We start from the raw sequence: 28,000 nt of genomic DNA, 5'->3' as shown, positions 1-28,000 counted from the left end.
GTTAGGAGCTTTAAAATAAGGATTTTAATTGTTCACTGGCATTTGACCTGCGATGGAAATGCAGAGCCCTGAAAGGAAGGCCCTGGACGGCCCTCGGTCCTCTGCCAGCGAAGCCTTCCTGTGAGAAGGCGTGTCGGCCACTCTGCCGAGCGGCGGCGCCCACGGCCAGCTGCCTTCTCACAGGTCCTCCGACTCTGGCATGGTGGTGTCCTCAGCAGGCTCGGTGGTCACCACGATGGGGATATTCTCGGACACCCATCCCTTCGGAGTCCTGTTGAAGGACCGTCGGCCGGAAAGGGGGTTGGCAAAAGCCATGAACCTGGGATCTGTCAGCAGCAGCAGCTCAAAATCTGGAACTTTGAATTTCACCATTTTTGATGCCTTTTCAAAACCTCCAAATGGGGTGGCCACTCTGTGGGAAATTGAGAGAAAAATAAATAACAATTAATATTCAAAGTTAACGGGGCAGCTCGCTCTCTTGGGTTGTGCTTTTGTGGTCCTGAACTCTTAGTGTGTGTCCTCCAGTTCTTGGCCTGGGAGGCCAGCCTTCCCTGGAAGGACCAGGCCTGGGGACGGAGCCGTGCTGGCAGCCTCTGTGTGCGAGCTCAGTTGTGAAGTGCCTCTGCCCTGAGCCTGCAGGAACGTTCCTTGCCACTGCCTTCGCCGGCAGTCCCCTGTTCAAGGTCCCTCCTTCTTCCTTCTTCTGCTGGAGTAAGTCCTGTGGTCCTTCCGGGCCAGTCGCCCTGCAGGTGCAACAGTCCACCATCCCTCAGTCCAATTCCTGTAGCTTGGACTGTCCCCCAACCTTCCTGAGCTTAGAGTATGGAGGCTTGTGTCCACAGCGTCTTTCTTCAAGTACATAGTTCATGTGGGACGCCAGTGCGTTACGAGTTCTTCGAGGGCAGGAAGCATGACTTTTGCGTCTTTCCAGCTTCCTCTCAGACCTCCAGATCTTCTACTTCTTTCTGAATATCGTCCTGCCTCCTCCTGGCAGCCTCGGTCCCACTCAGACTTCCAGCTGGCTTGGACTGAAGTGCTCATTCATTCCTCCCTCCGTGCCCGCCCTGTTCTAAGTGATCAATACAGTCAAAAGCTGGGGTCTTGGGTTGTAAGGAAGGAGAGCCCAAGATAACAAACAGACACAGGCACAGCCAAACTCCTCGCGGTGCAGGTGGTGGGCAGACAATGACCATGGGGCGACGTGATGGTGGCCCAGCGTCCACCTTCCCGGGCCTGCCGTGATCTTTCTAGCTGGTTCATGTGTTTCTGTCACCATATAGCACCTCCGAGCACCTCAGGACACCAGAGAGTGATCAGGAACATGCCCTCTTCCCAGAATGTGCTGGAAGCCTATGAGGAGGCACCAAAGATCCCGTCCTTACTCTCAAGGAACTCTTCCAGGATGCTCAGGAAGCAGACGATACGAAAACCAACACATGCCAGTCAATATGGACGTTGTCCAAGCTCCTGGGGACCATTAGGACCACGGCTGTGAGCCAGAGATACGATGGGAGAGGACCCTCCTGTGCTAGAGGAAGACAAGCTTGTAGCCAAAGTCACCAAGTAACTGGGAGGAAGGTGGTGAGAGAGCCGCAGAGAGGCCACCGCCCACCCCCCCATCTGAGTTTTCATTTCCTCGAGTGTAATGAGCTGGGGTGGGGTGAGGGAAGCCGGGAATGAGTTAGAGGCATCAAAAACAGGCTAGCTACAACCTTTTTCAAAACATTAAATACTGAAACAGAGCGGAACGATGTGGACTATACGTTGAGGAGAGAAGGCTGTAAGAGTCCGTGCAGTGGCACATGCTGTGATCCCAGACACTGGGGAGGCTCAGGCAGGAGGATGGCCAGGCAGGAGGTTCAAGACCAGCCTCCAAAACTTAGTGAGGCCCTGTCTCAAAACAAAAATTAAAAATAAAAATGGATGGGGATGTGGTCGAGATGGGGTGTACCTGGTTGAACCCAAAAGAAAAGAGAAAAGGCTGACCCTGAAATTATCATGTGAAATTATCAGGTCTTCTCTCCTGAGGGGAGAAGGTGTGGACTCCCTTTCAGGACACTGGCAGGTGGTGGCAAGAGAGTGCTCCTGCCCTGGCGGCAGTGCTGAGGCCGGAGCACCTCCATTCAAGGGGAGGCAGACAGCAAAACCACGCATTTCATCAGGCGCACTCAGCACGTGGAGAGAGAGGCGCCTCAGCCAGCCGGGAGCCTCAGCCGGAGAACAGGGAGGAGAAGCCAGGAGGTTAGGGCCCTCAAGGGGGCGGGAGACCTGGGCAGTGAGCAGAAGGGGGCTCAGCGGGGCTGATGGCCTCCAGAAACGCAGACGCAGTGGCGAGCGAGCAGACTTGGAGCATCACTGAAGGAATGGGTATGGGGCAGCCAGGGACTGAGGAGACAGAAAGGAGCACTGAGTCTGAGGTGACACAGACAGACCAAGGACAAACTAAGCAAAGCCAGCGTGCTGAGGGGGACCGAGAGAATGACCCTCAAGAGGGACCTTGGAGGACCTGCCCAGCGGGGAGCTCGGGGATCATCCACGTGGACACGGAGGCTGGGCAGAACGCCGCCCGGAGCCGGGAGCCTCGGCCGGCACCTCCTTGTCCTCCAGCGTTCCTCTCCTGCTGCAGAGCAGTGTCCGCCCTTCCACTGCATCCTCAGGATGCTGCTGCTACAGCTCCCCAGGACTCCGCGCAAGCCCTGCCCAGCAAGGCACTGGCCGGTCTGCGACCTTCGTCTGAGGCAGTACCTCAGCAATGCGTCCTGCAGGCTCCTGTGCTGGCCTGAACCATTGTCCTGGACACGAGGGAGATGGACTTGGAAAGCAACCTTAGGAACCAGATTGGCATCCAAGTACGTTCACGATCGGCTTCGGAAGTAGTGACCAGAGCAGGTGCTTGCTGAGTGGACACTACATACCGGAGGCCGGGCAAGTGCTTCTTGAGCCTTTGGCTCACCCTGGGCTCCGGCTGAGGTGCGTCAGTCTGGGGTGGGTCCTGAGGCCTCATTTCTGACCACTCGCAGCACTGCCGAGGGCTCTTGGGGACCACGCCAGGACAACGGAGGCGGGCGTGATTGCTCCCCCGAGGCCACCCGCAGCCTGCCCTGCCTTGCTTGGACTTGGAGTCAGGGTCGGGACCGGCTCATAATTTAAGGGACCAGTGCAGAACCAGAGCGTGGATCCCTTGTTCAGAGAACAAGTCCAGGCAGAGCGGCCCTGGGTGCAGCCCACACAGGCCACAGAGCGACCCCTCCTGGCACCCAGCAAGGGGGCTGTAGCGAGCATCTCCAGATTCAAGCCGATTCGATCAACAGATCCTGTGGTCGTTAACGCCAGAAATAGATCTCCTTCGTTACCCACTGATGTTCTGAATCAAAGGAGAAACATTCCTGTGCACTCAGACCCATGATTCCGCCCCGTCCTGGGCCAACTGCTCTCTCTGTTCTAACAGCTCCATTCTGTTTTTTTCCTATGGGCTCGTGGGTGACTCTCTTTCCTGTAAATGACAGTGCTCCCTGTGTCCCCTCGGCCTCCTGCCTCCTTCCAGACCAGGAAGGCTGCTGTTTGGACAGCAGGCTTTCTCTTTGCTTTGGCAACACTGAGGCGACATCCTGTTTGAATTTTACTGCCCTCAGAACACAAGTTAAAGAAAGTCCATCAGCAGAGACGCTCAGCGTTCAACAGAAAGACTTGTGAGATTTTTAAGATCTGTGAAAATGGTTTTAAGTTTCAGTCCAAGTTAGCGATGCAAAATTTTCCATGGAAAGGGCTGAAAAGATCTACTGAAAGATGACTGGGTGAAACTGTAACTCCCTGAACATTAACTCTCCACTGGCCTAGGACAACCCATGCCTGTGCTCTGCCAAATGCACCCCCAGCTGCTGTGATCTGCCAGGAGCTCTTAGGTTCTCTGTGGACCTGATCAGGTCATTTAGACATGACGGCAGTTCCATTTTCCACCCCTCGTGTTGTTGGTAGGCTTGTCCTGTTGTCTAGGAGGGCAACAAACACAACTGGGGGGGCAGTGTCTTTGCTTGGTTTTGACTTTTGCCTCCGGAAGATATTTCCATGGGATACGAATTACCAGCTGGGCTATGTGTTTGTGGTACAGGTTTTCCTCTCTCTTCGGTGAGGAAGGCAGCCACCCTGTTGTTTCCTGCACATTGGTATGTCAATGTGTCACTTGTTCCCTATTGTCCTGGGCTTGCCCTTCCCCAGGTGCAGCACATCTTGGGGTGCAGCACTTCCTGGTATGTAGCACTTCCTAGTATATAGCAGTTCCTGGTATAAAGTACCTCTTGGTGTGTAGTGCTTCTTGGTGTGAGCAGTTCTTAGGTGTGGAGTACTTCCTGGTATGTAGCACTTCCTGGTATGTAGCACTTCCTCGCATCATTACTTCTTGGTATGTAGTATTTCCTGCTATGCAATACTTCCTGGTGTACAGTGCCTCCTGGGATGTAGTACTTCTTGGTGTGGAATACTATTCTGATTTGGATATGAGGTATCCTCCAAAAGCTCATGTCTGAGACAGTTCAAGATTTTTCAGAGGTGAAATGATTAGATTAATAAAAGATGTAACCTGATTGGTGGATTAATCTACTGATATGAATTAAATGGGTGGTAATTATAGGCAGATAGGGTGTCTCTGGAGGAGAAAGGTCCCTGGAGATGTACCTTTGGGGCATTTGTCTTGTCCTCCGTGAGCAGAGTTCCTTGTCTGCTAACTGGTGGCCAAGACCTCAGCTGCTTTCCTCCTCCATGCCCTTCCATCATGATGTTCTGCTGAGGCCCAGGCCTCAGGCCCAGAGCCGTGGAGTTGGCCAACCACAAACTGAGCCTCTGAGACTGAACCAAAATAAACTTTTCCTCCTCTGGTATTCTTGTTAGGTCTTTAGGACACGGTGACACAAAGCTGGCAAGCAAACACTGATACCAAGAAGTTGGGTCCTTGCTGTGGCTAGCCTGACTATGTGGTTCAGAAGCCTTGGAGCTAGTGTGCAGGGGGAGGGACTTGAAAAGTCGGGACCTGGAAAGCTCTCCAGTGTTGTAGGTGCAGCGTGATGGGTGATGCTGGTGGGCGCCCGGAAGGCCCAATGCTGAAAGGACGGCGAGCAGTGAAGCCTGGGAGCACGAGGTTTCAGAGCAGAAGGGGGACTCTATCGGAAGCAGAAGGGGGACTCTATCGGAAGCAGAAGGGGGACTCTATTGGAAGCAGAAGGAGGACTCTATCAGAAACCGGACTGGAGGTCATTTGTATTGTGTTCTGGCGAAGAAGTTATCTAGGGTGCCACGTCCTAAGGACTTCTGTGAGCCTGAGTTTTAAGGCGAAGCAGCAGGGAATCTGGTGGAGGAGATGTCAGTGCAGCACAGTATTGAGGCAGTGGCATGGATATTGCTAGTGACTTTTCAACAAATTTACTATGATATCAGGAGCAGAAAACAAAGTAGAGGTATTTGAAAAATGCAGTTTGGCTGGAAAAGTGTGAGTAAAACTGGGGCTAAGGAAATTATGGCTGTTAAAGACAGACATTACAGTCACTAATGAAATGCTAAACACTTTACCCAGAGACAACAAGATGACTTGAGGGCATTTCAGGAATTGGCATCTAATCTACTCCATGGTGTAAAAGTAAATTCCATAAACAAGAGACCACTGGGTCACCTTGCTTGCACAGGGGAACCTAGGAAGGCGTTTCACTGTGCTCAGCCACACAGGCACTCAGAGGCTGCTGCAGCCAGGGTCCCGGAGGCTGGGCTACTGCTGGAGATGGCAGCAGACTGGCATCAACCATGTGGTGCTGGTTCCGCAGGAATGCAGGCTACTGGAGTGAGGGGGTCATGGAGGCTTCCACCAAGATTTCACAGCAAGGCCTGGGAAGCCAGGCACAGTGTACCAGGGCTGGAGTCCCTGTGGAGAGCCCCTAAGAAGGCAAATAGTGGAGATTGAGAAGAAAGCCAAAGCTGCAGTGCAAACTCCCAAGATTAAGAAATGCCAGTAATGTGGGATGTCTGCCAAGGAAAACTGCAGGAATTGAGCACAGATAAGCCAAGAGAGGCCACGTAGGCTGTGAGCAGCAAAGCCACAGGGGCAGAGCTACACAGCCCTTGGAGAGACCATCACGATGCCATGTGATGTTAAGCTACAGGACTTGTTTGCCCAGTTGGATTTTGGTCTTGCTTTGGCCCCGTCCCTTCTTTCCCTGCCCCTCTTTCTCCCTAGTGGAATGTAAATGTCTCCTCTGTGTCATTACATATCAGATGTATGTGACTTGCTGTTGGTATTTACTCTCAGAGCTAAGAGTTTGCCTTGAGTCTCTGCTGAGATTTTGGACTTGAAATTTTGGGCAATGTGGGAACTGTTAAGACTATGGGAGACTAAGGAGACTCTTGAACTAAATGGACTTAAGATATTCTGCATTGTGAGATAGACAAAAAGCTTTTAAGGGCTAGGGGCAGAACGTTAGGGTTTAGAGATGAGGTATCCCCCAAAAGCTCATGTCTGAGACAATTCAAAAATTTTCAGAGGTAAAATGACTGTATTATGAGAGCCGTAACCTAATCAGCAGATTAGCTGGGTGGTAACTGTAGGCAGGCAGGGTGTGGCTGGAGAAGTAGGCCACTGGGGCATGTGCCTTTGGGGTTTATATTCTGTCCTAAGTGAGTGGAGTTCTCTTTGATTCCTAGTGGCCAAGTCCTCAGCTGCCTTCCTCCTTCACGCCCTTCCACCATCATGTTCTGCCTCACCTCTGGCCCAGAACTATGGAGTGGACAACTGGAACCTGAACCTCTGAAACCATGAGCCAAATAAACTTTTCCTTCTTTAGGTTGTTTTTCTCAGGTCTTTCACAGCAATGCAAAGCTGACTAAAACAACAGTTCTTGGTGTTTAGTATTCCCAAAGTCAAGCATCTCCAGGGTTGGGGTACTTCTTGTTGGGGAGTTCTTCCTGGTATGTAGTACCTCTTGGTGTGCAGTACTTCTTGGTGTGCAGTACCTCTTGGTGCACAGTACCTTTTGGTGTGCATACCTCTTGAACCTGAAGCTGGATGCTTTCTGTCAACTTTGGAGACCCATGGCTGCTAATTTCTCTGGTGGTGTGTCTCGCTCTCCTGTTGGGTCTCAGTCACACACACGAGCAGTTGTCACTGCTCCATGTGTGTTTTCTGCTACCTTCCTGAGTTTTGAATCCTGTTCTCTGTTCAGAGCGTTTTCCTGTATCAAGGCACCAGTCCAGCCCTCAGCCGAGTCTAGTCTGCTGCTCATTCCATGCACTGAGTGTTTTAAAGCATCGCCATCATTCCGTACAAGTGCAGAAGCCTCATAAACACACACTGCAGGCATGAGGTGAAGGAGGTTGAAAGAGTGCACACTCGCGCAGCTTCCAGAGCCCAGGTGTGTCCCTGCTCAGTCCTGACCCCTTCACGGTGACATAGACCTTCATGGTGACATAGACTTATGCAATATTTCTAAAACTGCAGTGAAACAAGTCAGTCCAAGAGCAAAAATGCTCTACGATTCCTCACACAGGAAGGACTTAACATACCACAAATGGTTGGTCAGAAGGCAGGATGCGGTTGCCAGGGACTAGGAGGGGTGGGAGCTGTCATTCATGGTGCAGATTCAGGCTTTTGGAGAGGGAGAGCCTTGGAGACGGCAGTCCTGGCCAAGCACCAGTATGAACGTGTCCAGCACTGCCAGACTGTGCGCTTGGAAAGGTGGAGACGTTAAATCGAGTGTGTGTTTTGCCATAATAAAGACAGTGAAGGAAAAGCCAGTAGAAAGGCTGTCCTCCTTCCTGCCAAGAGGGCCCCGGATCTGGAGGAGGGCCTGGGCCAGCCCAGACTGTGCCGGCAGCCTCGGTCTTGGCTCTGGGGCCTCCCCTCCAGGGCGAGAGACCTACAGGGTCCAGCAGGAACCGCAATGCCCCAGCTCCCCTCCTGCAACACCCTATTCTCTTCCCAGATGGAAGCAGTGGAGGGTGTGCTCCGTCGGCCTCGGGGTGTTATGGCACCGTGCTCCAGAGTCCCGGGTTCACACCCGCACTTCCTGTCCTCCAGGACCTGGGCCTTCGAGGACCCTCTTCCCTGAGAGCTTTCCAATCGTTTAAAATTTTTTGAACAGAATTTCTAGTTATTTCATGAGGTTCTCCCACAGCCAGAAAAGAAGTCCCGCCGGGGCGGACTGGGCGCCCAGGTGTGAGCAGAGTCCAGGGCGCAGCACACAGGAGCCCCGCACCTCGCGGGCCCGCGGCAAACGCAGCCTTCAGGCTTACTTTCCCTGTGGGGCAAGTAGCTGTCGGAGGACCTCACACTACGGTTAAAGTCATGTGACCGAAGAGTGGACTGTAACAATTCAAATGTCCACACCCACGGGAATTATGAGGAAAGAGCCAGGGAAACCGAGCCCGCGCACAGCACTCCTACGGAGCGGCACGCCCTGCAGCTCCGGTGGGCTTGTGCTCGTGCTGGAGTCCTGGGCCGTTGGGTTTCTGAGTGACCTTTCATCTGGCCTAAAGCCTGCAAGAAGATAAACTGTAGCCTGCAGTTACACGGTCCCTCTCTCAGCCCAACAAGTTATTTCTGAAAATTTGAACAGCATTGTCATTTGAAGCAACACATGAACGAATACCAATCTTTCAATAAAATAACATTCTTAAAGTGGGGGGGTAATCTTGATGTTCTAACAGGGCAGATTCCAGAATCATTTCTTTCCTTTTCAGACTGAAAAGGACCCAGGTAAGAATATTAGCCTTAGAAGAGATCCAGTATTTCTGCGCAGACTCTTCTCCAGAGGCAGGTAGAGCGATGGGGAGACCTAGATGCGGCCTGGCTTACCTGTTGAAGCTCCTGTAGTCCTGCAGCTGGGCCTTGCCCTCGGGCTGAAAGAACTTGGGGTGCAGTGCCTGCAGCAGCTCAGGGTCACTGCCAATGGCCTGCTCCCAGGGAGACTGGTAGTACTTGGGCACGGCTGTGGTGTTGAACCTCTCGGGCGGGATCTCCTTCAGTGGTCCGGAATAGCCTGGGAAGAGAGCAAGCTCAGCAGACGGTGGCCAGGGCTCAGCCCCTGCTCAGGCTCCGCGGGACCTCTCATGCGGGGGTGACGTGAGCGGCGGCTCCTCTGCCCCCTGAAAAGCAGCAGTCTAACTGCTAGGCCTTTGGAAGCTCCTTCAGGCTATGGAACTGGCCCCTTCCATCGACTTACAGTAGACCTTAGATTCCACAAACATTGAAAAATGGGCTCCGAGGGCCTTGGGCATCAGCTCTGGGGAAGGGCAGTGAGGACAGAATCCCCTCCTCCCCCAGCCAACTGGACCTGAGTCTCACCACTGGGACAGCTGAGTGACCTGGGCAGTGCAGAAGCTTCAGGAGGTGGGCCAGGGCCCGCCTTGCGCAGGCCCCTGTCCTCACCCCCAGGCGCCCCTCCCTTCTCTGCCTTCCTGCTCCAGAGGTCTCACCTACCTCTTCTGTGTCTGGCCTCTCCACCTACCTGACTTATTCTTCCCCCCAAACCTAGAAGCGTCCACAAGTACCACTTCAAAACCACCCATGGCACTGTCAGGCGCACCGAGTGGCACACTAGCTTCCTCGGCTCGGCCCGCCACTTGGGTCTGCACCTGCTTCCCCGGGCCCTGCACTCAGGCTTCTCCTGCCACCACAGGGACCCCACAGTTGATCACTTCCATTGCGACTTCCAAGGCTCTTCCGAGCTGGGAGATGTCTTGCTTGCTTGTTCCCTTCGCTTGAAGCAGTGACTGTCTGCTCACTCGTCTGTGAGAGGTGCAGCTCTAGGCAGTCGCCTGCAAGGGTGCCCCCCCGAAGGCCCTGGCACCCATGCTCCGTGCCTCTCAGACCTCCTTCCACAGACTGTCCACGCTGCCTCGAGGGCTCCATTCACGTTCACGGCCTCTGTGGAACTATGGATTGGTGGTTCCAGCCTCGTTTTTAATCTTCAAGCCGTTCTGTTTGTCCACATGAAAGTTTCCGTGGTGTCCTGGCCTTCCCACCCGTCTGGACCCAAGGCAGCCATTTCTGAAGCACCCTGCTTTATCTTCTAGGTCAGTCGTCAGAACTGCCCTCAGACGCCACAGCCTGCTACCCTGACCATCCTCGTCCTCATGGCAGATCACTACCAACCACAATGAAGCATTTCTAAAATACGGCTCTCAAGTGATCTGTGTCTGTGAATCACCTTGGTCACTGTTTAAATAGCGGCTGGGGTGCAGGCGCGGCTCGGGGGTAGAGTACTTGCCGGCATGCAGGAGGCGCTGGGTTCCTCCCCAGCACCACAATACATAGGTAAACACAGTGTGTGACAGCTCCTCTCCCCAGCGTCTGCCTCGGCAAGTCTCAGGTATGCCCACACAGCCAGAAGTTCAGCAAACTCCCTCGTATCTGATGCAGGTAGTCTGCAAACAGAGCCGTGAGAAACGTTCCCTCTCCTGTCCACCTCCTGTCCTGCTGCCCTGTCTCTTGCCAGGGCTCCTGGGCCCCCTTCTCACTGCTCCTTTGCTCTGGATCCCTCTCTCTGCAGGTCACTTCACCCAGCTGCCTCAGTGCCCTCCAGAACCCCAGGTGTGAGCCACCCTCACTTCCTGCTGAGAGGAAGACCAGCATTCCCGCCTGCCCACCTGGTCTGCTGGTCCTCTCTCTCACGCCCTCAGGGCGCCTGCCAGCACGGCAGGCCTGCTGCTCTCTGGGGTCCCCCAGGCACCTGCTTGGTCCATCTGTTGCCTGCCTGGAAGGTCCTGCCTAATTCTGTCACGTGCATGTTCCTATTTGGGTTCTGGCTGAGGTCCTCTTCTCTGTGGTCACCCCTGTTCCCCAGGAAAGCAGTTTCCCTTCCTGTCTTCCCCTGACGGGCCCCCCTCAATGCAGGCCTTCGCCTTCCTGAGTCCCAAGGGTGGGTCTGGAGGCTGAGCCGTGGTCTCACCAGCCTCTGAGAGAGGAGGTCCCTCTACGTCCAAATGTTTACATTTATGCTGACTCATGCACAAAGCAGGCTTTTAATGAGAAAAGCTGATTCACTGAGTGGAGGCTTCCAAGGACTGGGGTCCTATCTTCAGGCAAGCCATTCTCCTGTTCTGACCCTCAGGTTAGTTACCTGGAGCGAGGCTCTCTGGGTTGGGAGGGCTCCGCGGATCTGGGGTGTTGGGAGGCGTCAGGGGGGCCTGCTGGGAGCCCCCTTCCAGGATGCTTCCGTCCAGCTTCCCATTCTGCATAGCGATGCTGTGCTGTTTGATTAAAAGAAGAGTCTGTTGAGAGCTCCAAAGCTGGGCACCTCGGAGCTGCACCTGCCAGCCTCCCCGGCACATCGGGACCTGAATGCCTGACGTTGCTCCTGAGCAGCTCAGGGGCATTCTCCTGATCCCGCCCAGACCTGCTCTGCACCTGGGGCTCACCTCAGTCCCTCGAGTCTCAGGGCCCAGCTGCCTGGGGTCCTAGTCTAACAACCCGGGGCGCTCTGGCCATGTGTTTGGTTCAGGGCTTCTTACCTTATCCCTGTATTTTGTAGCTAGCCTTTATTTCTTTGCTATGTAGGAAATTTTAAATTTTTATATGAAATTTGAATAGTAGCCACACATACCAAGTCCTTTCCCCAACAAACAGATGAAACAGTCGTACTTTAAGCTGCATGAATTTATAGAAGGAAGACTTTGTGAATTTTAGAAAATAAAACGCTTAAAGGAGACTTTTTCTCAAGTTTTAGATGAATGATTTTGCTATTTATAATTTATTCTATGGCAATAATATACTACCTTAAAACTTTGCATTTAAAGAGAGAAAAATGGAAATTGTAATAGATTATGTACTTGAAGTATGGTTGGGACTTACCCTTTCAACAAAGTCTTGTCTTGATTATGTCTGAAAACTATGTGTTTTGGAAAGAAGTGCATAAGATCAAATTCAGAAAGAAAATTTAGTGAAGAGCATGGCAGAGACTAGCGCTGACTTTTTTTCCCTGTGTGAAATGTGTAGAAAATATTTACTAATGTTTTTTCATTTCTAAATATATTACATTTTATGATACATATGCCTTTGCATTTTCATACTTATTTAACTTTATAAAAATTTAGTGATAAAGTCTGTTTTGTCCTAAAATTCAAATACCAAAAAGGCCATAAATTAGGCACGCGGCCTGATCGATGCGGAAGGAGGGAAGGCGTGTCGTGCCTGGGAGCTCCACCCACAGGCGCCTCTGCTGCGGCCCTTGGCACGCACGTCTCTACCGCGTCGAGAAGGCCTGGTTCACATCAGAGGCGCCCTCTGCTCTCCACTGCTAATATGGAGCACTTCCCACAGGAAACCACAAATCCCACCACTACGTACAACTATAAGGCACCAATAAAAATGCAAAAGAGTAAGCATAGTGTTCCATCCTCTTGCCTGCTGCCGGAGCCGGGCTGGGGGCTGCGTCAGCACGAGAGGCGATGGTCGTGAACAGGTCGCTTTCACGCAACGCTGAGCCTCGGGCTCCCTGACGTGCATATTCTAGAAGGACAACTCTTCCAGGAATGGCAGTCTCACGCGCCGGGGCTTGATTTCTAGTAGACGTGGGACGTACCTGGGACCTTCTCGTCTCCTTGGTGTCTCTGCCTGAGGCCGACCTCCGCAGTGGGCCGCCTGGGCTCTGGCCATCCTCAGCGCCCCAGCCCCTGCACGTCCCGTCCCACCCTCACCCTCACACCTGCACACCACACTGACTAGAGCTTGAGGTGCGCCTCGCACTCAGACCTGCCCATCGAGCCTCCTCCCCGCCATTTTGGAGCGTCCACCAACCCTCCTGGACGCCATTGCCGTGTGCACCACTTCCCCAGGCCACTCAGTGCATCCCCACGGGTCCGTCAAGGTCCCTGGCCACTGCTCTCCCTCTAGCCTCCAGGCTCTGTCCTGTGGCGCTCCTGCCATCCGCCATGTTCTGCCGAGTCAGTCAGTGCCAGTCTCAGTGTGTGTTGCTCACCAGCTCCTGGTCCACTGGGAGAGGACTTGCCTGACCCATCTTCTTGGGTTTCAAGGGCTCCTAGGGCCTCACACGTGAAGCCTGCTGAAATCTAACCAGGAAATACCCAGACCTAGCAATTGCTCACTGGGACCTGTTTCAACACATGGCCTTCCTTCCACGTAGGTCTTGGCCACACACCCCATGTCTCACCCTTCCCCTGGGTCACCGGCACAGCCTGTCACTCACGCTCTTCCCCTGTGTCTCCTGCCTCCTGCTTGATTCCCAGGAATGCCTGTGAGGCCTGGGGTGGTGCTTCTGAGCATAGCCTGAGTCCTTCCCTGCTGGCCACTCCCTGCTGCCTTGGAGCACAAGGCAGAGCAGCCAGTCCCAGTGTCTCCTCTCTGGCTGTGGGTCACCACCCGCCAGGGGCTGCTACCTGCCTGTAGATGCCCCTCCTCTTCACCGACTCTCCCACATCTGCTTGGAATGCCCCTCCTCTTTGTCACTCCAAGTCAGGTGTCCTGAGACTGTCTCCAAGCTTAGGCTCCTGGGTCTGACCACCCTGACCCACCAGGAGCAGCTCCAGGTCTGCATTACCTCACACTTCAGCCAGACCTGCCGTCACCCTTTCCTGAACTTCCTTGTTCTGTTAGCTGGATTTTGTTCCTGCGTTTGTGTCATCTTGGGTCCCCAGCTAGTTTGCGATCTGGTTTGGATCTAATAGAGCCCCATCATTATTTTTCCTTCATTCTATGGTGATATTTCACTGAAAGATGATTTTTAATAATTGATTGCTAAAGGCATCGCATTTTCACATACACACACATATACAACACTTTGCAGGTTGAATTTACATCTTGAAGGTTCAGCTTAATTGATTAGATAATTTTTTTTTAAGTTCAGAATCTATTCTACCTCTTAAAGTGGAAACTTCCGGACAACCTTTAAATAAAAGGACAGCTGAGATAAATGCAGACACTCAGGTGTGCAGTGGATAGGTGATGAACTTTTCTAATCGCCCCTCCACTACTCTATAAGGTTGCAGGACTACCCTTCTCCAACCTCCCGGGGGACTGATAGTGAACAGGATTTGACTCTTCCCACCAGTCCCTCATATCACGAGGCAACTGGACCCTACTGCCACTGCCATGTCCAAAGGAGAACCTCAACAGTCCAGAGGGACTGCGTCAGCTAGCCCCAGCCTCATGCTACGGTGTCCCATGTCGTCTGTGGTTCCCTGCAGAAGAGCCAGACAGACCCAGGGAAACGTTATCTCTTTGTACCTTACATAAGCTGACCCTGGACAATTTACAGCTGGAAGAGTTTATTTTGGGCCCTGGGAATTGAACCCAGGGCCGCCTTACCACAGAGCTGAACACCAGCTCTTTTTATTTTTTATTTTGACACAGGGTCTTGCTAAATTGCTGAGGGTGGCCTTGAACTTGTCATCCTCCTGCCTCAGCCTCCTGAGTCCTGGGATTACAGGCATACACCAACGCATCCCCCATAAGCATTTGACTTAAAACGTATGCATTACTTGGTATCCGTTAAATATCAGTGGAAAAAAGTGGGATTCTTTTGGGTGTGTTCTCTACATTGTGCCAAATACATAAAAGTCATTTTTTGAAGAAAATAGCATACGTGCAGAATCCCAGTGTATTTAGTATGGTCTTATTTCAGAATGACTTCTGATAGTGTGCCAGTGTTTCTTACGACTGCTGAAGAGTTGGGGACACGACACCTGAGCCGCGCTCCCAGAGGGAAGGTTCTCACCACAACTCACCCCTCTGTCGTTGACCTGGGTCCTGCTTTCCTGTCTGTTGCTTCTTTTACCTTTTGTCTAAGAAGTAGGGCAGTTCACGCACTAGGGCTTCAAAACTGCTCAGGCAGCAGGCAGAGTTTCTCCATTTCTTTTCAAGAACACACATTTCCTGTGTTTAGTATTTGTGTCACAGAAAGTAAATGTGGCTTGAATTTGCCAGTATCCCTCAGTAGGAGCATAAGCTCGAAACTGCATTTATATTTTTTGTTTTTAAAATAATACTTGCTGTTCAGATAAATAGAATTGATGATGAGGGATTTGATTTAGATTTTCGACTGTGTGAGGTTCTACACATTATACTAAAGTAAGGAACAAGGGTAGGTTAAATCATTATCTTGACAATATCTATAGCCTAAGGGAAGCAGTTAAAGCTTGTCCTAGAAGGTGGTTGATAAATTTGACTGATGTATGCGGCATGCAAAGATGGTTCAAGAACCCAAAGTCAAGCTCACTATTACTCTCTGACTTCCAATGGTATTTGGTTTCTTCCTTACTAGATGAAGTTATGTTTATTTTACTTACTTACTTACTTACTTACTATTACTTGTAAGGGAGATTGAACCCAGGGGTGCTTTACCACTGAGCAACACCCCAGCCCTTTTTATTTTTTTATTTTAAGACAGGGTCTTGCTAAGTTGCATAGGGCCTTGCTAAGTTGCTGAGGCTGGCCTCAAACTTGCAATCCTCCTTTCTCAGCCTCTCAAGCCTCTGATCACAGGCATGTGCCATCTTTGTCTGACTGTCTATGTTTGAACTCCCAGCAGGCACTCAAGTTTAGATGAATGAGTGGAGATTGACCCAGATGCAACACAGCTGTCAAAATTCCTGTTGCCCCAGAGGTGCTCCAAGTCACCACTAGTGCTGTGCCGGACCCCTCACCATGCGAGGTGGCTGGTGTCTGCTACAGTGGTTTGTTGTGCCCACAGGTTTTACGCAAAATCAGAGAGCATGCAGTTTGTTCACATCAGAAGGCACCATAGGGATCATTTGAACCCCTGCCATATTTTACAGATGAGAAAAGAAATCCAGAAGGGCAAAGAAACTTTCAAATTAATTGCGCTCACAGGGCGGGTGACAGAAGGCAAGAGTGAGCCTGGTTATTTGCACCCAAGACTGGAGCTGCCAGAGCTGGCTGTGAGGCATCCTCGGCTTCTGAATGCCACTTTCCTCATCCCTGACGAGAGTCCCTCTCATCAGACTTCAGTAGGTTCTTGAGTTCAGTGCAAAGTGACTTCCGGCATACTGTTGTTGCTCACTGCTGAGTTATCAGCATTCAGCTGTTTATCTCGGCATGCCTCTTCAGGGCTATTGTATCAAGTAGCACCCAGTTTTCTAGGAACACTGCGGGTTTCTCATGGCGAGCGCTTGTCCATTGTCTGGATCCCCAGACATTGCCCACTGGAGTACCAGTTCCTGCCAGCCACCGCAGGTGCTGCTGACGAGCGTACGCTGGGCCCAGAAGGACCTCTCCAGAACTGCAGTTAGAGCATCATCCATGGAGATCAGCAGGAAATTAACAAAAGCTGGCTTTGTCCCTTTCCCTAGATGCCTAGATGTGCAGGTGATTTTTCAAGATGTCCCTAAGGCACCTAGTTGTTTTTATTCCACCAAGTCTCCTTATAGAGCATGCAATTAATAATCAGGCTGTGGGGTGTGGGCGAGGTTGCTCTTGGTTCACCCTGTGTGAGTGAGGGACTTTTAGATAAGAGGACACTGTGCGTTGTCACAGGGTAACACGGCATCACATTGATCTTCCACCTGGATCAAGTGGAAAGTGTCCCTTCACAACCCAGAAGCTGCAGTTGCTCATGATTAGAAGTCCATGGGAATTCATAGCTAAGCTGGGTTAAATCCATGTGTGGTGAAGAATGCCCATGAACATGAAAAGCATCTCTTTCATTGCTTTCATGCTGTGCTGGGGATGGAAGCCAGGCCTCGTTCATGCCAGGCAAGTACTCTAGCTTTGTCACAAAACTTTTCATTTAAAATGTGTTCACAACACTTATTATTAATAAGTAGAGCAAAAGAAAGAGAAATTTGAGGAATTAATAAAATGTGGTTTATGAGTGTAGACATTGCATTCCATGTTTGATTTAGCAATCTGGTAAAAGAACTTGGTAAATCAGTCTGCTCTAAACAAGTGACGCATCCATCCACAGCATGCTAGAGAGGCAGGTGGGAGCATTCATATATTTGCAGGTAGACAGAAGACCCTCCCAGCTCCAGGAGACCTAGCACAGGGAGTGTTCACATACCCCCCAATTCCCGGAGGAGACCTACCACACAGAGCGTCCAGGTTAGGTCTACAGATGGACAGCTGACCCCCAGGTCCAAGAGACCTAGCACAGGGAGTGTCCAGGTTAAGTCTACAGGTGGACAACTGACCCCCAGCTCCAAGAGACCTAGCACAGGGAGCGTCCAGGTTAGGTCTACAGATGGACAGCTGACCCCCAGTCCAGGAGACCTAGCATAGGGAGTGTCCAGGTTAAGTCTACAGGTGGACAGCTGACCCCCAGTCCAGGAAACCTACCACACAGAGTGTCCAGGTTAAGTCTACAGGTGGACAGCTGACCCCCAGCTCCAAGAGACCTAGCACAGGGAGTGTCCAGGTTAAGTCTACAGGTGGACAGCTGACCCCCAGTCCAGGAGACCCAGCACAGGGAGTGTCCAGGTTAAGTCCACAGGTGGACAGCTGACCCCCAGTCCAGGAGACCCAGCACAGGGAGTGTCCAGGTTAAGCCTACAGGTGGACTCCCAAGTCCAGGAGAGCTAGCCATGAGGCACAGTTGCTGTGTCTCCACTGTCCTCCCTGTTCCCCTTTGACTCTTCCTGCCTGGCAGTTGAGAGTCCTTCCTCTGCCAGGGCTCTGTGGCGGGTCGGGTGAGGTGGTGTCAACACCATAGGTAAGATGGGGCTGCACTAGCTAATCAGCTTGCTCTCAGCTTCAGCTGGGCAACCCTTTGTCCAGAGTTGTGTCTGCCGTGCTTTTCTCACTGGGAGGCACGAGGTTTCCCTGCAGGATGTGAGACCAGTGCTGAGAGCAGCCCTGGGGATGACTCACAGGGTCTCAGGGGCAGGGGCACGCATGGGGCCAGCAAGGTGCCTGTCCTTGCTTTGGGGAGCACCGTGTGCTTGGGAGGTGTTTGCATCCCAAACATTCGGCGGGTGGCGATAAGACCTGGAAACTGGTAGCACAGCTTCTCCCCACTCACCCTGGCTAGCTGAAAACCCAGCTCCTGCTGCCAAGTCCACAAGCCCTCAGTGTCCCTGTTGAGCCCAAGCATGCTCACGCCATGTATAATGCTCCTTTTGTTTCTCCACCTAGCTATTCTTTACCACGAGAAAACCACGTCCATCAACTGGAAGCATCAACTGGAAGGAGGTATGGAGAGTGGCCTGTTTGGGAGTCTAGCAAGGCGCGCGGGTTTGCACAGGTCACCGCTGGTCTAGACAGCGCACGTCGCGGTATACCTACGTTTCTCTGAACTTTAGTTTCATACTGGAAGTTTTCAAACGTGTACTTGTCAGACCTTCTCTGGCGCATCTTAAACAGCCTGGCGCCGCGGTTGCCAAGGTGGGATAACTCCTCCAGCATGATGTCTCTGGGGACGCTGACCTTTTTTCCCAGGTCCATGCCGCCTGCATCTGCAACACAAGGTGCATGTGCGTGAAAACCTTCGGGCAGCGTCCAGGCTGAGCTGCTCAGCCCCACCTGCTCTGACCTGGACGGCGGCCCTGGTGAAACCCTGGCCGTGCCCGGCCACCTGCAGCAGCTCGGACTGTCTTCAGCTCACTGTGCACCTCCATTCCCCTCCTCTGAAGTGTGGCTAAGGTCATCATGTGTGCTCAGAGGGTCGATATAAGTAAACCAGGGGCTTCCTGCAGGCCCTGGCGTGGGGCCTGGCTCGCAGCGAGTGGAGGGAGCTGTCCCTGCTGCTGGTGCAGTGTGGCCTTGTCACACGGGGTGAGCACTCTGCAGGTGCCCTTCACGGCTGTCCAGACAGGCCATTCTTCTCCCCACGCCTCCATGTGCCAGCTCAAGCTGTGCCCAGCCACGGGGCTCCCCAAAGGGCTCCAGGCCATCTCCAGGAGGAGCGCCTCCCCAGAGTCTCCTCTGCAGCTGGTAGTCAGCCTCGGGATGTTCCCCTGACACCAGATCCTGTCCTCTGCGGCCTGAGCTTTCTCTGGGCGTTAGTGCTGCCCTCAGCTCTGACAGGCGTCTCCCAAATCCAATACTGCACACTGCCTCACGTGCTCCCTGAATCAGGCACAGGCGTGGGCACAGCCGGCTGCCGTCAAACGCAGGGGAGAAAAGACCAGGCCTGCGCAAGACCACTGTTCTGATGGAGCAATGTCCTTAATGATTGACATATTGACCGTGATCATTAACTCTTCTGTAGTGCTTAGGAGGAGACAGCAGATCATTTATTAGATATGCCCCCTGCTCTGCTTTTAAAAAATCTACTCTGTTTATGTTTTGCTATCACATTGAGAAGAGTCCACCGTTTATGAAATTCATAACGACATCCAGACCTCCACTTCTGGGAGGATGGAGAGACAGTGCCCAACGCGTCTGTGAAGCACAGCTGGCACCCTGATGTTGCAGGTAAAGCAAATGCAGCGATGGAGTGTGGAGAGGGGCGGTGGCAATGCGGGCGGGCGGGCGGGCGGGCAGGGCCCACGAGCGGCAGCGTGGTGGAGTCTGGTTCCTTCTGGCCCCGCGCACCAGGGTTCTGCAACTGAAGTAGGAGAGCCTTCACTCTCACCCAGGAGCAGGAGAAAGGGGCCTCAGCAAGACCAGACAGCACTGTGACATTAACCGCTCTCAGCAAAGGCCCAGGGGACCCTGGCCTCACCTATTATGCCCACCAGGTTCAGGCGGAGAGCCCAGAGCTCTGCTCTGAGAGGCTCCACCAGGGCAATCCAAGAGGCTGAGCGGAAGTTCCAAACTCTTCTCCCCTGCTGTGCTGCGGAGACCGTGGGCGCCCAGTCTCCATCCACCCTCTGCCACCCGGCGGTAAGGAGACCTGGAACTTGAGTAGGTCCAAGCAGGGGCCCTGGGCCTCCACCTACCCAGTGCAACCAGCTTCTCCACGTGTGGAAACAGAAGAAAAGGCATTGCCTCCGCATTCCCAGGGAGAGCAGGCAGAGCCTGTGGGAGGGGAGCTGGGTGCGAGGGCAGGGGCCTCGCAGCCTCCCTCAACGGAGCCAGGGTCGAGCTCTGCAGGGAGTGCTCGCTCGCTTGCCCCAGCCCAGGCGCGCGGCAGGGAGGGGCCGCTGGGCTGCCCAGCGTCTGTGACACTCCGAACAACTGGGCAGCATCACAGAAATGGGCCATTTCAACGGTTTCGTTCTGGAATCAGAATAGCAAATGTCCTTTAGACTTAACAACAATGAAGAGGGTAGAGATCACCTTGCCTATAGTAGTTTCGTGTAATGCCAGTAGAAAGGGAATCTCTAGCAGGGTGTCTGAAAGGATCGTTGGCAGAGAGAGAATAGGACGTTAACATGGAAAATCAAAGTCCAGGTCTTGCCAATGGAGCCTTTTCTAGAACTATGCTCTCTGTCATGTGATTACCTATTACAAATAAAGTTTTTAAACAAACTTGCATTTTTCCTCAGGAGCCCTCCCAGTGGGGTGGTCTCAGGAACGAGCAGACACTCAGGAGGAAACTGAGAGGCAACCACCTGTAGCACAGGGTCGTGTCCGCTGTCCCAGGCAGGCCGCCTCCTCACACAGGGCCCGACCCCAGCAAGAGGCCTGAGCTGGACCCCACGTCCGCCTGCTCCACCTCCTGCTGCTGCTGCTAACTGCAGCAGCCTGAAGGACCACGGAGCTGGAACTGTGGTCTGAATGTTGTTGGTGGGATCAGTGAGCCAGAACTCAGGAGATGTGTCCACCCAGCTCCCTCCCTAACGGCCCTGCCTTGGGATACCACCAATGCTTCTAAAAGGACATGTGGCCTGGGTGAACTGCACCCCTGGCTGCCAGCGCAGTGTCGGGGCTGCTGAGGGTGCAGGTGCGCGAGCTGGGGACAGAGTGAGCGCGAGTGCTTTGTGGGCAGATGTGCCCAAGGCTGCTCTTCCTGCTGGAGGCGAGCGGGCAGGTGCACGGGCACCCATGGCAAGTCTCCGGGGAGCACGGAGTCTGGCTCCGCAGGCAGTCCACCGGGGGCCGTGGACACTGGGCCCTGGGCCTGGCGGAGCCCTGGGCACCTCCCACGGGCCGCCAGGGCGTTCCCTGGTTTGGTGCTGCCCGGCTGGCCGAGGGTCTTGTCTGGCCCTTCTTGCTGACGGAGGTCTAAGATGCAGGTGGGAGTTGGAGTCATGGGAAGGGTGAGACCCAGGAGCAGGAAGGAAAGGCAGAGGCGAAGAGGAACCTGCAATCACACTTGCCCAGCGGCTGTCTGCTCAGGTCCACAGGAGAGCCGCCCCCTCTGACCGCATGCCAACCTCACTCCTGAGGCCGCAGGAGGAAAGGTGTCACGAGAGCCATGAGGGCATGAAGGGCTTGGTGGAGAGATGGGCACCTGCTACGGCCACTGCTGTGACAGCCTGTGCACCAGAGAGGACAGGAGGACGGAAGGAGGAGGAGGCGCTCGCAGAGCGCTGGCCCCCAGCTCTTATTGACCAGGCCTCCCATCTCCTCGACGCCCGCCTGCCTCCTGCCCGACGTCCACTGTGGTCAGCGGGTGAGTTAGGTGTCTCGGGTCAGAAGCACTGGATATCACGTGCGGCGCCTGCACTGGCTCACATGGAGGCACCTGTGAGCAGAGCTTACACACCACCACGTGAACACAGTGGCATTAAAGTTAAACGATGTGAGCTTCACGATTAAGCAAATCACATCAAGAACAAAGCAGTAGTAAACCGTGTCAGCTCAGGGAGCTGCTGCCGCTTTTTGCCAGGATGGAAGCACGGGGGATGATTTTCGTCTGTCCCATCGGCACGGTGGAAGCAGGTCTCTGCTCTGCTGGCCCTGCCGCAGTGCAGGTAGGAGAGGGAGTCGCTGTCCACCTCAACCCACCTCTGCACGTGCTGCCTCTGGGGTGGCAGCTTGGGATTGGTCCAGGAGAAGCACTCACACACAGAAACTGGAAAGCTGCACAAATCAAGGCATTTTCTCCCAGACAACCAGTTGCTAAATATTTACCACATATTGCTGGACACACCCATCAGTGTCAGGAATATGTTAGGTCAACACACACTGCACAGACAGGCACCCAAACAGGATCCACACTGCCCAGGCTCTCCTCCTCTCCCTTCCAGTAGATAGGTCTGCGATGCCACCAAAGTTAATATCTAGGACCACTGTGGGCTCGGGATCCCACCCCCTGTCATCATTCCTCAGCCTTCCAGTGAGGAATGTTGCTGTCTGAGCACACAGATTCCACGCTCAGCTATCCCCTACCCTTTATTGCAAACCCCTACATGGGGTCCTGAGGGTGTGCTAATCTTGGCTTGATAAACGGTATCTGTTATCCAGGTTATGCATGCTGGCCCTCACGGCTTAGAAGGTTGTCTTTGTGGCATTAGATCATCCATTGAAAATAATATTGCTAAGCATACTTTCCTACTGGTGTCATCTGTAGTGGTCTAGAACTCGAGATAGGTCAGTGAATCCAATCCACACTTTACGCAGACATCCACCTACAAATATCTGTTTTAAGACCAAAGATCTTTCAAAACAGCTTCCCCATGGTTGCCTGCCAGCTGCCATTCTGAAGTCTGATGGAACAGGCGAAACCGCTGGTGGGGTCGCCGTAAGGTGGGCGTACAGCCTTGATTTAGAAGCCCAGTCGAGGCAGAGAGATCCTGTCTGGGCTTGTGCAGGACCTTCTGCCTGTTCACAGGTAGGCGGCTCGTGTGAGTACAGCAACAGCCCATGGAGGAGACATATGTGGCCAGGCACAGTGGCCACACCTGTACTATCAGCAACTCAGGAGGCCGAGGTGGGAGGATCACAAGGTCAAAGACAGCGTAAGCAACTTAGCAAGGCCCCAAGCAACTTAACAAGAGCCTGTCTCAAAATGAAAGTCTAAAAAGGGTTGGGGATGTGGCTCAGTGGTTAAGAGTCCCTGGGTTCAATCTCTGGTACCAAAAAGGAAAAAAAAAAAAAAAAAAAAGAAAGAAAGAAAAGAAAAAAGATATATCACGCATAACAACATTATATATATAATACATAACATAATACATTATATATATAATACATAACATAAAAATCAGACTATGATTCTGAATAATTCCTAAGAATTCCTAAGATTCTAATTGATAAATTTATTGATGATGTTTTCTAGATAAAAAGTTTTAAAGACCCACCTGGGATTCTTTATTTTCCTATTTCATGTATCTTTGTCTCAATTTGGCTTCTCAGACTATTTTATAAAGTCTTTGGAAATTTGCCCTTAATGAAAACATGAGAACTGCCTGAATCTATAGGCATTTAAGAAAAGAGACGACCAATGTGTTGAATTACACAAACCACGTGCAGAACCACCTACTGGTGTCATGGAAAGTATACTGAGGGGGAATCGGGGAAAAAGAGCAGAGAAGACTAGCACTGTGGAATGGCACAGCTAGAACGAGGCTCTGCAGTTTGGGCTTTGGTGAAAACAGGATTTGGCCGGTCCTCTGGGACCAGTGTCCTGGGGCGCCCTGTCAAGGTCATATGCTCAGGAAGTCTGAGTCCGCAAGGGGGACTGCAGACCAGGCTCAGATAAAGCAGGGCACTTGGCTGGCTCTGGCTTTTCTTGGTCTCACGAGAAGTTAGACCACACGGAGGAAGACTCCAGAATGGTCCCGGGACTCCTCCTCTGTCCCCGCAGCATTTCACCTTTGCCCCAGGTAGAGAGGCCACCCTGGTGTCTTCACTTGGACCTTGAAGACGCGATTCACTCTCCCAAGACACTTGTGCAGGGCAAGGCAGAGGGGCTGCTGGCGACCTTTCATCTGAAATCTGAACCTGGAACTACCTTTCAAAGGGCCCTGGGACACAGGTCAACACACCGTTGTTTCCTTTGTCCTGGTGGAGAGGGTGGCTGAGGTCCGACTCACGGCCCTCAGGGATCAGAACCCGGAGTGGTGGAGCTGGGGAGCTCTCCCGGCCCTCCTGCTGAGGAGTGGGAGGCTGGTGGGAACCAGGCCCGGGCACCACATCCACAGCAGCACTCCATTTAGAACAGGGCTTCCTGTTTTCAGACCGCAAAGCAAACTCTTTTCCTGAAATCACAAAAATAATCTGCCCAGTTCCCGTCTGTCTGCCCGGGAATGCTGCCGCCAGTCGTGAGGAGAAAAACACAAACAAGCCAAGCACACACGGCGGCCCCGGGCAGGAGCTCTGCAGGGCGCCTGCGGCCGGGCCTCTGCCCTCCCTGTTTCTAAGCCCCACCAAGCTCTCAGCGAGCCCAGCGGCAGGCCGGGCGCCATGTTCCAGGCACACCTCCGGTTACTTCAGTTCTGACTCCTTCCCATTTCCAGAGTCGCCAGCTGCTGCCGAGCTGTCCTTGCTCCTCCCACTGGCCCGTCCCTCCTTGACAAGCTGTGGTTTCCTGTCCTGTGTGCCCCCTCCCCACTGCTCCCCGTCTTCCTTCCGTCTTCAGGTTTGACATGAGTTGAGGACCCTGGCGGGTCCTGGGAAGTAGGCGTGGACTCCTGGTGACAGGAAGGGGCTTCTGCACCCACCACTGATCCACCCGTGATGGACAGCAAGACGCTCCGGTGTCTGTCTCTCGAGTAGCACCTGCTGGCTGCTGGCAGCTGCGGCTGATACGCCTTGAAGAAGGCCACACGACACAGCCACGCAGCCTGGCCCTGGGCTCCCGTGACACCTAAGGCACTTGACCGTGGCCATCCTTAGGCCTGGTGAGGACCCGGGGAGGAGGAAGGTGACCTGAAGCCGCCGTTCCTGGGCATGTGCCATGTTTGCTCCAGCCACACAACTGGACACTGGCTCAGGGGGGATCCTGATGAGCAGTGGGTGTGCTGAGGTGGCTGGGAGTGCCTACCATTCAGCACCCATTCTGCACCCGGCACTAGGACAGCCTGGCAGCCCCCGTGCCTCCTCCTCCCTGACGCAGAGCTCTCCTTGGGACTCCTGTTCGCCTCTGATTGACTTGAAGACTCACCAGCTCTGGCCTTTCCCCAGGCCTGTGTGGGGTTCACACCTGGTGTCCAGAGGGCCCTGGCTTTACTGGCTAATGGACACTGTTCATTGTCCCCCTGGGGCTGGGTGTCTTTGAGTGTGACGATGATATAAGAAAGTGTTAAAATACTGGAAAAGACATCCCAATGCTCAGGGGCGGGGGCGGTGGAGGTGCAGAGAAGGGGTTTGGAAATGCTGCCCCATTCATTTCCGTGAAGGATGATCCAGTCCGATTTGGCCTATTTCCTGGTTTGATTAAGATCAAAGCAGTTGCCCACTTTATCTGAAACCCCTCGGAGTTTTGCTGCCCCCGTGTGCTGTTCAGCTCCGAGGTGTGCTACCCAGGACACTCATATCTCCCTTCTGCATCCTCAGAAAAGATGGCACATTCCACCCGGAGAGACTGCCTGCGAGGTCCCACGAAGGACCTGGAGGAAACAGGGAGGAAACTGCGGGAGCCAGGAGCCATGTCCTCGGGTGACAGCGTGCACTCTCTGGGACTTGTGACTGCTGCTAAGGGAACTGGCGCTCACCTGCAACAAGAAGGTCCCAGACTGCAGGTGGCCAGCATCGCCTGAGCCATGCAGTGGTTTCAGGGGTTCTTCTCCCTTAGGGTACATTTCATGGGAACAATAATTATGAGGTAAGAAATCCAAGAGCCCGTGCCAGGGCTAGGGGCAGAACCCAGGGTTTGGGCTGAGTGCATCGGACTGGCTGATGTGCACAGGACACCCGGCAGTAATGAGGCCACTCATCCACAGTCCAGTTTCACCGTGAGCAATCAGTGTCAGACTCAAGAATGGTCTGAGTTTTGTCTTATTGACCAGGAAAACTGTATGAACAACTTCAAATAAACAACCTGAAGCAGGAAACACAAAGGTAACCAATTGGAAAGAAGCACAGATTTTGGACTTTGGATTGGTACAAATTCAGTTCTGGTATCTAGCCCAGAGATTTTTTCCCTTTTACTCTAATCTAACTCAACATCATAGAAAACACGAGAACAAAGTTCAATCCAGGACAGGGACCATGGTTTTGCATTGCAGAAAACAGAAAACAAAACTTGACCTCAGGACCCTCAGCTGTCACCACGTCCTGTGGGTGCAGGAGGACACTCACCAGGGCTGCCTGCCCCGGTCATGCCAAGGAAGACGCCACTCACAGTTGCCAGCACTCCTGCACCCAGGCCTTGGCTGGCCATGGTGAAGGGCTGTGCTCTGTGTCCCCGGAGGGGACGGCAGGCACTCTAAGTGCCACAGCGGGCCTAGGGTGGCTCACCTCAGTCCACGCAGACCTGGTACTCCACTTAACCTCTGTGACTGATGCTGGCCTTTGCTCATGGGCAAAATCGAATTCCCTTCACAGCAATCAAAATGCAAGGTATGAGGCATGTCCTGAGTCGTTTTCCAGGGATGAGTGGACCGAGCACACACGAGAAGCATTCCGAATTGGTGTTTGGGGACTACAGGAACTTTTTCAATCTTTCTCAGAAATCACAAACAAATGTAGATCTTGCTCACAAGATATGTTAGTAAATCAGTACTAAATGTGAAGACTGGCTTCAGGGTTAAACAAACAAGCCATCAACGTGCATTCCAATTTAATCAGCAGCTCTTGTAGGAAAGGGGGCAGAACATCTTCTGAAGGACTTGCATCGCGTAGGGTAAGAGACCGGGACAGGGCGTGTGGGGTGGGTGCGTGTGGAGACCAGCTGGTGCGAGGCCCGATCAAGCGGGAGGGAATGGCCAGGCAGTGGCCAGCGAGCAGAATGGACATCAGCTGCTGCCTCGCCTCATCGCTCTGCAGTTGTTCATCTGAAAATAGCTTCCCACCCGAAGGAGGGGAGAGTTGCATGAGAGCTGGTGGCCGCAGGCCCCCACAGTCCCAGCTCAGGTCTGCGGGCGCCCAGGGAGCCAAGCCCCAGGAGGCCAGACATGGGGGTTAGTGTGAGCTGCTAATGCTGCCCTGACGCGCACGGGTACCGTTTCCGTGGACTTCCTTCACGATGGCGGACGCTTGCTGCTTCCTCTGCTTCACCATGGCGCTGTGAGACAGCATGGTGCTGGCTCCCTGCAGGGAGAAAGGACATCACTGAGGCAGCCGTCCTCCCGGAAGAGCCCCTTTCTGAGCATTGCTGCGCTCCGTCGGAGGACCTGGATGTGCATCCTTCTCTGGTGACCTCTGGTGACAGGCAGTGTTGGGCCAGTCCTTCCTGTGCACTCACACAATGTCCCCAGCAGTGGGGTAGGAGAAGAGCTGCCCATCAGGGTTATTTTTAACCCACCATTGTTTCCTTAGGGCTCCATGTGTACCGGCGTCTGGGTACATCAATTCCAGAAAACCGAGAGTGAGAGGACACCAGACGGAGCCAGACCCTCTGTCAGTGCATCTGACTGCTGGCATGCACAGCTGTCCTCACAGCAAGAATGCGCCTTCTGCGCCCAGCCCTGGGCCTCCTGGACAGCGACTAGCAGCCCTCTGGGGAAGCAGTGTACTCACCTTGCTGCGGGACTGGGCCTGTGAGCACGGGCGATCCCAATCCTGGAGGAGACCTGGAGATGGAGGAGATGGTGCTTGGGCCTGATGAGTTTTATCCTTGAACCTGGGACAGCATGGTCCCAGCTCTGACTCAGGCTGGGACTGAGCCTTTCTGAGGAGACTGGCATCCAGCTGACCTCATGGACTATATATAGCACCAAATAACTTCAGCTACTCATATCTTCCTGGCAAAAGGGAGGAACGGGGAACATCAGCTTCTCTCCATTGTTTCCAGCTTGTGAGATGTTGAAGGAGGTATGCATTCGTGGATGTGCAGAGAGCTCCTACTGCATGCCTTCTTTTCGAAGAGACCACAGCCAAAGGGGACTTGGAAGACGTTTTACAATGTGGTTCTTACGCTTTTCCTCAGTTGAGGTGGCAAGAGACGTACACTTGAATTAGAATAGAATGGTGAACTGTTCATAATTAAAATGAACGCTATGGACAGCAACATCTCTGGAGACTGAACAGGAAAAAGCGAAGCCCTTCTGCCAGTGGAGCCCACCCTGAGTTAGAGTGGGAGCCGGCGTGCAGGCCACAGAAGGCCTCACTCTGGAAGGGTGT

The 28,000-nt window shown here is 53.2% G+C and overlaps 1 protein-coding gene across 2 annotated transcripts; it reads right to left on the bottom strand.

The window, feature by feature from the left end:
- Positions 1-2: 2 nt before the first annotated feature.
- Positions 3-27,555, bottom strand: Myoz2 (myozenin 2). Of its 2 annotated transcripts, XM_047567524.1 has the most exons (6): positions 27,398-27,555; positions 26,881-26,968; positions 18,233-18,402; positions 11,097-11,226; positions 8,831-9,014; positions 3-412 (listed from the first exon to the last, which is right to left on the bottom strand). In XM_047567524.1, exons 2-6 carry the CDS (start codon positions 26,954-26,956, stop codon positions 178-180), a joined length of 795 nt encoding a protein of 264 aa, XP_047423480.1. In that variant the 5' UTR covers positions 26,957-26,968; positions 27,398-27,555; the 3' UTR covers positions 3-177. The 2 variants fall into 2 exon arrangements, with proteins under 2 accessions (XP_047423480.1, XP_047423481.1); XM_047567525.1 differs by lacking the exons at positions 26,881-26,968; positions 27,398-27,555 and adding an exon at positions 26,177-26,314.
- Between the last annotated feature and the right edge of the window lie 445 nt (positions 27,556-28,000).

The sequence above is a fragment of the Sciurus carolinensis genome, chromosome 10, assembly GCF_902686445.1.
Source record: "Sciurus carolinensis chromosome 10, mSciCar1.2, whole genome shotgun sequence".
NCBI classification, from domain to species: domain Eukaryota; kingdom Metazoa; phylum Chordata; class Mammalia; order Rodentia; family Sciuridae; genus Sciurus; species Sciurus carolinensis.
This window is presented reverse-complemented; position numbering and strand designations above follow the sequence as displayed.